The following is an 8,512-nucleotide window of genomic DNA, read 5'->3' on the forward strand; positions in this document are numbered from 1 at the left end:
AGAGAGCTTATGCCATATTGCTCAGCCCTCAGTCATTCTAGATGGCACCACAGCTCAACAATGAGCTGGAGTAGTTACTTGCTTTAGTTTATGCTGGGGACCACTCTGGCTTTCCAATTAGCCCAGAATGCCTCAGCTGGCCCAGAGGATGCAAAACCAGCTCTATCCTCCCATCCTTTCTGGAGCTTGCCTTCAGTACATGTATGACACACAGAATGTAAACTGGGTCAAAGTCTCTCTTTCAATTGCCACAGAATCTGAGATCCAGGATCCTGATATTTTGTCTCCATCCTAGAAACATTAGGAGATGGTCTTAAATGTTTTAAAGTTCACTGCTCCCAAAATTAATGGAGATGACCTTTCCATACTTTGGACAGGAGGCTTTGGTGCTTCCTGGCTGGCAGAATTCATAGAATCAGAGAATCTGAATGGTCTGAGCTGGAAAGGACCTTAAAGATCACCTAGTCCCAGCCCCCCTGATGTTGGCAAGGGCACCTTCTGCGAGACCAAGCGGCTCAGAGTCCCATCCAACCTGGCCTTGAACACTTCCAGGGATGGAGCAGCCACAACTTCTCTGGACAACTTGTTCCAGTGCCTCACCACTCTCACAGTAACGATTTTTTCCCTAACATCTAATCTACACCTATCGTCTTTCAGTTTGAACCCATTCCCCCTTGTCCTGTCATCTGTGCCCCTGTAAACAGTGTCCATCTTTCCTGTAGGCATCCCTCAGGCTCTGCAAGGCTGGAATTAGGTCAGCCTGAAGCCTTCTCTTTTCCAGACTGAGCAATCCCAATTCTCCCAGCCTTTGCTCATAGGACAGATGATCCATCCATCTAATCAACCTAGTGGCCTCCTCTGGATCTTATCCAACAGGTCCATGCCCTGCACCGGGGGAGATGGACACAGCACTGCCGAGGGGTCCCAGAGCCCAGAGGAAAAATCCCTCCCTCGCTCTTTGGCTGCAGCCCAGGGCTTGGGGAAACCCAGTATCAGTTATTAACCTAGCTCATTAGGTCTGTGGTGCACAGAGAGCCCCAAAATCGCGGCTGTGCGGCGCAGCTCCCCCGGCGCTGCAGCGCGGCCGGCTGCGACTAGATGTCAGCACTCCACTGGGCAAGCGGGGCCAGCGCCGCTCCGCCAGCCGCGCCGACATCCACCGCACAGAAAACCCATCACACCTCCTCCCCGAGCCTCGTACCAGGGCTGTACAGGGCAGCTGCAAAGCTACAAGTGAACTGCGAGCTGATCTTTCGCAGTGAAATTCAATATCACCACAAAAAAAAAAAAAAAACCCAAAAAAAACCCCCAACAAAACAAAACAAAAAACCCCAACCCACAACAAAAAAAACCCAAACCAAACAAAAAAAAAAAAAAAAAAAAAAAAAAAAAAAAACAAACAAAAACAACAACAAAACAACTAAAACCAAAAAATCACCCCAAAAAGAATTGGAAAAAAAAAATCACCCCATTGCAGACCTCAAAAAGAGAAGAAAAGGAGGGGAAAAAATATCTTCAATCATTTTCTTAAAGCCTTGGACTATTCTTCCAGACAAAAAAAATATCACAGTTACGACAATGACCTGGAACTGGAAAACTCTGGCAAGGCAGACGCAGCACGGATAGCTCAGCAAAGCTTTTGTTATTTGGCTTGGTTTTGTCTCGAACATGATAACATCGTCTCTCACAAGTTTTATGAGGATCTGTCAACTCAGTCCCCATCTGTTCTGCAAAAATAAGCCTTTTCAGGTTAGAGTAGGATGTGGATTCAAATCCACAGGGCACAGATTTAAATCAAAGTATCTGAAACCCCTTCCAATTGCCAGTTGGGAGGGTTTGAGCTCCCCTATCAAGGTGGTTTCTGTTTCAAGCCTTTTATTAACAATTAACAGTTAAAGTATATCCAGCAAAGCGGAAAACAAGGAAGAATCCGTGCAGTGTATGAGAATGCAGTCTATGCAGCACTGGGAGACAAAGCAGGTAGGAAACAAATGGAGTTTCATTAATTCAGAGGTATTCACTTAAAACTGCAAAATGAGAATAAAGTCTCCTAGAAGCAAGCAAGACACTGCCTAATGCAGGAAATGATAATCAAAGCATTAAAGTGGCATGATGCAAGAGATCCCAAAGCTGACTTCTTAGAGTGCTCAGAGTTGACCATTATCACTTGTGTGTATAGATCCATCAACTGTCACTGCTGCTGAACATCCAACACTTGGAACTGCACCCTGCACTGCACACTATTGAAAACACTGAAGGAGAGAGACCCTGGGGCATTTTCAACAGCTCCATCCTGAGCTCTGGTCACTGGTGACACAGCTGACTGTTAGAGATGTCTGCTCAGAGCTGGCAACCCATTCCAGGAGCTGAGCCCTCAGTTTCACCTCACAGCCCTTTAAGAAACCAAGAGACTGTAAGTAGCAGCATCTGCACTGAAATTGCCAATGTATTACATTGATTTCTTTCAATAATGGTGACATATTCATAGTCTTATTTCATCACCCTCCTCAGAATCCTAAATGAAGAAATATCTATATCTGCCTGTGCTCTGCTACTGTCAATGGTGAAGAAAACAAAACTGGTCTCCTTAAGTATGGTTCACTGTTCTCATATTCACCTATTATATTCTCAGCGAATACAAAAAAACTTTTCATTAATCAATTACTAAGAAATTCAGGAGCAAGCTGTAATTTCAGACTGTGCTATATAGGAAGAGGATTCTTATGATGTGTGCTCTAGTACCTCTCAGCCCTGTTTACAGCAAGCATCTGACAGGAGGGGAGCTGGCTGGGTGAGCAATGACTTCCCTCTGGACCAGAAATTCCTGTCCAGTTGGAAAGAGTTAGGGACTGTTACATCCTTTTCGGGTTTTGTTGTTGTTGTTGTTGTTGTTGATTGTTTTTGTTTGTTTGTTTTGTGGGGGGTTTTTTTCCCCATTTGCATTCCTCATAAAATGATAGCATTTTGCTAAAATCACTGAACATAACAAAGGCAAAGTCAGCCTGGCTGCTCTGGCAAAGAAACAGCTGCAGGTACTGCTTAGGAAACACCTCTGAACTTCCAAAATGAGCTTTGATAAGAACATTTGTGTTTTGGTGTATCAAAGAAGAGAGATCCAGCTTCCCACACCAGTTTCCAGCTCACACTGCCCTCTGAAACACATCCTCTCCCAAAGGTGAACACTACACTAAGCCCCCTCTCTCTTTGCTTCCAAGAGAAAGGGAAGGAAATAACCCTGAAGTGCTGGATGCTGAGCTGGTTCCAGCTCGAGGTTTCAAGCCCTGCTACAATGGAAGATAACTGCGTCACTCTCGGCCAGACTCACCACATACAGAAAAACCTGAGCAGGAAGTGGAAACTACCCTGGTCTACTCAATGGGTTTCTGCAAAAACTGTGATGTCAGAGCAGCAGCACACGTATTTGGGGAGGCTGGCTAGGGTGAGCAGTGTGCTGACACCAGAGCTGTTTCACAGTCCAGACAGGCTTTCCCCACTGTAATTAGGTGCCAGTGCGGTCCTGACATCTGAGACAACAGCTTTGCTCCTCTTCCCTAAGTCTGAGCATCAGGGAGTGCCCAGGACTGGAAACAGGCGCACAGCCACTCCTGGGACAAAGAAGAGCTGTTGGTGCAGGGTGCTTGGAGTACCTTTTGCTTTCAAAGGAGGAAGAGCAGTGAAAGAGAGGGGGGTAAAAAGTAGAGGGATAAAGAAAGGTGGAGAAAGAGAGGTGTCTCCAGACATCAAACTGCTCGCTGCTCTTTGAAGCCTTTGCAATGGGGTGAAGTTCTCTACAGACACATCCCAGCCCTTTAGCAAGATCAGATTGCCTCAGGAGAAGATGTTTGTAAGGAAAAAGCTGGCTAGATACCCCTTCTTCTTCTCCCCAAAATAACAGCTTGACAGAAGATTTGAATCTAAGAGCAGTTGTAGGTATCATGATACTTCTTTGTTACCTGTCCTAAAAGATTCAGGTGGTATCACACATCACTGGCCCTGTATTTTCTATCCCATGTTCTGACATGCTGCCTGCATTAGCATTGTCTTTCATACTTAAAATGTCTTTTACAGCACAACTCCCCATGGGGGAAAGAAATCTTTGAAGCTTCCCATTCAAATCTTCAAAGAAGGACCTTGAAGAGCACTCAGAGAGAGTGTGGGAAAGTCTGGAACAGGGATAATGCTATAAAGCTGAATTTCCCCTTTGTCCATCTATAATTGTACCACTGTTGTGCTCTCACTTTTTGCATTTCAGCAAAACTCCCTGAGTGCTGAAGAAAGTTCATCCATTCTTCCATCCTGTTGGGAATGTCTACCAGCTTCTTCACAAAGCTGTGAACAGAAATAATCCATAAACCTGCAATACAGATTGCAGCCTTAACACTGGCAGTGAGGAGAGTGAACTGGGGGCACTGGGGGGCTGCATCTCCAGCAGCATGCACTTCTTGGGCATGTTTTTTCAAGCCAAATGCCTAACCTTTGCTAGCACACACCATTCTTGGAATTTTGCAAGCCAAATGCCAAACCTTTGCTAGCGCTATGTAGAAAAAGTCCCTAGAAAATGCTTCTAAAGAATGTGGTAAAATCTGGCTGATTTTAGTTGCAGAATAGCACTACTTGGAGAAATAAATCACTCAAGACACAAAAGGAGACTTTTTGTTTCATTTCCTCTATGACATATTCCCCAACCCATACCATTAAGTCACTACCTTTTACAGGAAATTCTGTGGTAAAAACCAGAAAGATTCCATCAGAACCAGACGAAACAAAACTGTGTGCATGTCCTGTGCCTGCTCATTGCCAACCCTGATCAAGAGCAGTGAACTGCTCTCTGAATTGTGTATTGGATGGAAACTGCTGAGTTCTATTACGTTTACTACTTAGCTCAGGATTATCTGCAATATGTGCTCCAGGAATCCCACCTCGGACCAGCCCAGACCAGGGTTGCTCATGTCCTGCGAACCATCGCATCTTCCCTGCAAGACCAAACCGAGGAGGCTCTCAGGCCACTCCTGGACAGGATTGATATCACCTCTGTAGCTGTTGCCAAGAGAATTTTCAAGGGAGTCATGGATGAAAAGTTTTCTGATGGAAATACTAACTGGGGACGAATCATGACCATATTTACATTTGGAGGTCTTCTCACCAAGAAGCTTCAAGAGCACGGGGTTCAGCTGACTGCAGAGGAGAAGGAGGAGATCTCTTATTTCATCACAGAGTACATCATAAACAACAAATCTGAATGGATTGATGCCAATGGTGGCTGGGTGAGTTTCTTATTTTCTGCCAAAGTCCGGATTAGGAGGTTTCATTAATTATTGCAATAGACACCATCAAGACCATTTTATTCAGAGTTTCATTTGGTGGTTTAATATTTGGTGTCTGGAAGGTCCCATTGAGACTTAACAGTGAGTTCTTTGCTTCTGCTTTAAACAGAACAGTGATGAAAGACAACTTTCTTTTAATTCTTCCAAATTTTGAATAATAGGATCGCACAGTAATTCAGGTTGAGAATGACCTTAGCCTCCCACTCAAAGTAGTTTAAACCACACATACCCTGAAATTTCTATTATTGAATCTAAAATTAAGTGGCATCCTAAGGTCAGTGCAGCAATTTTTACTTCATATAGGAGGTGGTCCAAAAATACTTAAGGTCAAGGTAAGGAAAGAATACACAGGTGAGATCCTCACAAATGAAGTCAGCACTTTTGCTGTGGATTTCAACAAAACCATTATTTAATCCCCCAAATCAGTTTTATTTACAACAAATGTACAGGTGAATACAACTGGCATGAAATCCTTTCTGTTTGGACTGAGATAGTCCTAGAACTTCCATCTATGAATGGTCAGTGCTGAGAAAAATACCTGTTACTAACTGGACTGTTTTGCCAAGCTGCTGAAATTCCCACTTAGCCAGTGAAGCGAAATATCTTTTTGTTCTGCAAAGTTTCATCACACCAATACTTTTTTTTTTTTTTTTTCAGTTAGGGGAATCTGAAAATCAATGACACCAGTTATTTCCTTGGTACTTTTTCCCTTTACTTATATGTAAATGTTACTTTCTCTTTCCACCCCCTCTCATCCCACTTCTCTCATATTTCCTACTAGTTTTTTCCCCCCTGACTTATTTTCTAGTGTCTTGCTTTTCCTTTTTTTTTTTTTTTCTTTCTGCTTTTTATAATCTTTCTCTGTAGCAGCACAAAAAGGTGATAGTGACTCATGGCCCCTTGATGCATCAGATTTATTATAAAGGCTTCTCTTTCCATCTCTTTCAAATAGAGTCAATTTTATTTCAGAGAAGTATCAACTCCTGGCAACATTCTGTCATAATAGCTGGCTCATCATAGTAGAATAAGGAAGCTTAAAGGAAGATATTTCTGAGTGTATTACTACATCAGAAACGCAGTACTTGTACCTTCCTGGAAGATCTGGGCTCAGATGATAGAGTTCATGTTTGTTTTCTATTTACACAGGGAGGGCATAGTCTTGACTCGGAGATAAAACAAACATTCAGCAAGGTGCAGCTATTTTCAGCTACTATTTTTAAAGCCCTATTCATCTTTTGGAGGTAGAGCTCTGAAAAGCTGTCCCTCACTGCACAGCGCTGCAGCACTGTTAATCTGACACAGAGAGTGGTGTGGCTTCCCTGCATGCTATTTTCAAGCTGTCCCTAACTCTGTGTGTTCTTTTCCACAGGAAAATGGCTTCCTAACAAAGTTTGAAAGAAGATCACTACTGTCTTTCTCCAAAATTACAGCCCTGTTGATAGCTGTTGTTTCCTTGTTCAGAGAGTACTACTGAGGCAAAAGGATCTGCCATTCATATGTCATCTAGATATTGCCACAAGCTTCACTTCTCAGCCTTCTTCCAAGCAATATCAACAAGAGAATGTCCTTCCATAATTTTTTTAATTTATTTGTATTTATTTTGACTAAATACAATGTTTAACATGCTATCCTAATTACCAAATCTGAAGATGATCCTTCCAAAGGGGAATCTGCACAACATCATGCAGCAATTAAAGCCCACCTTTCCAGGCAGGATTGCTTTGAGATCATTTTCCACATCCAGACAGCTCTTGGAATCTCTCTTGCATCTCCATGAAAGAACATTGTTTTAGTGAAATACAATCCAATGGGTTAAGAAACAAGTTTTTATGTCATTTGTTTTGTAAATGAAATAGTACTGTAATGCATTTTATTGCAACCTCTGTATAAGAAAAAGGGGGGGGATTTTTGTGGGAAAAAAAAATGGGAACTCCAATATAGAAGTGGGTAGAAGTTACTGACACAGACTAAGCAATTTCTGTGGGAAGAACTGTTTGTGGAAGCCAGCAATTTAAAAATGTGCACTCACTTACTGTTATAGCAATGGTATGTGTTTCTGTGCTGTATTTTTTTAATCGCTCACATCTACAATGAATGTTCTTTCATATTTGTGTGATGTAGTCATCTGGCTGAACGTTTTTTAAACTAGATGTTTAAAAATAGACAAGAACAAAATATTTTTAAATGAGAAATTTGTGTAAATACACTAATATTTTAAGAAAATACATTAAAATATGTATTCTAAAGCCTTAAGATTGGTCTCATTTTTTCCAGAAAAAACAGAGCATGGGAATGGATCTGCCTGAGTAAGATAATCTTAGGAGAGTTATCACAATGCTGCTGGAAAATCCAAGTAGTTTATGGGTTTGACCTGATGTCCATAGCTGTCAAGACTTTCATTTTCTGTAATACTTTTCAGGAACTATCTGGTAGCTTGTATAAGAAACAGATATCTTGTGGCAAAATAAATGAACTAGATCAGCTCTGATGACAGCAATTAGTGTTTTGGGATACATCATAAAACTCAACAAATTCAGAGAGCAATGCAAGAGACTTCCAGGCTTTTACAATCCAGGTAAATTCACATTTTTACTCAAATTACATTTGCTTTCAAAGGCTAAACAGTAGTTCTTCAAGAATTCAATCTAGAAGCATTTTCTTCAGCTGTAGTGACTTTCCATTAGGGAACTAAGGCTGGGTCTAAACACCCTTCTTTTTTTAGACGTGTGGGGAGGTGAACCAAACTGAACACAACACCACTGTTCTCTGAGACAGATCCTCTAGAAAATCCATCCTTGAGACAATGAGAGAACAAATCAGCCTCTTCTGGTAACAGGCTCTCCATCTTTCAACTCAACATAAGACTTTTTTTTTTTTTTCAGTAAGAACAATTGTTTACTGGAACAACCTGCCCAGGGATGCAGTAGAGTCCCCTTCCCTGGCAGTTTTCAGGATGCAACTGAATAGGGCACGAGATAGAGTTTAATCTACGCTCCCTTTTCCAGGAAAGGTTGGACCATATGAGTATTCAATGTCCCTTGCAGCCTGGGTTGTTCTGTGATTCCATGGTCTAACATGGTGGGTTTAACTATAGAACATAAACAGATGTTAATGTTTGTTAGAACACGTATTTCTCCCTCTCCCTCCCCAGTGAAAACAAGTATTTAGCATGCAGGCAGGATTTGTGA

The 8,512-nt window shown here is 42.0% G+C and overlaps 1 protein-coding gene across 1 annotated transcript; it reads left to right on the plus strand.

Moving 5' to 3' along the window:
- The first annotated feature begins 4,768 nt into the window (after positions 1-4,768).
- Positions 4,769-7,550, plus strand: BCL2A1 (BCL2 related protein A1). The gene is made up of 2 exons (XM_066196263.1): positions 4,769-5,264; positions 6,694-7,550. The coding sequence occupies exons 1-2, from the start codon at positions 4,845-4,847 to the stop codon at positions 6,796-6,798; spliced, it is 525 nt and encodes a 174-aa protein (XP_066052360.1). The 5' UTR covers positions 4,769-4,844; the 3' UTR covers positions 6,799-7,550.
- The last annotated feature ends 962 nt before the right edge of the window (positions 7,551-8,512 follow it).

The sequence above is a fragment of the Chamaea fasciata genome, unplaced genomic scaffold (genome assembly GCF_029207755.1).
Source record: "Chamaea fasciata isolate MVZ Bird 193981 ecotype frontalis unplaced genomic scaffold, bChaFas1.0.hap1 SCAF_14, whole genome shotgun sequence".
NCBI classification, from domain to species: Eukaryota; Metazoa; Chordata; class Aves; order Passeriformes; family Sylviidae; genus Chamaea; species Chamaea fasciata.

What these genes read in the sequence shown, in the direction of transcription:
- BCL2A1 (XM_066196263.1), top strand. Translation starts at nt 4,845, where the DNA reads ATGGAAACTGCTGAGTTCTATTACGTTTACTACTTAGCTCAGGATTAT. An exon ending in TTGATGCCAATGGTGGCTGG is followed by an intron (nt 5,265 to 6,693) that starts GTGAGTTTCTTA and finishes TCTTTTCCACAG; the next exon opens with GAAAATGGCTTCCTAACAAA.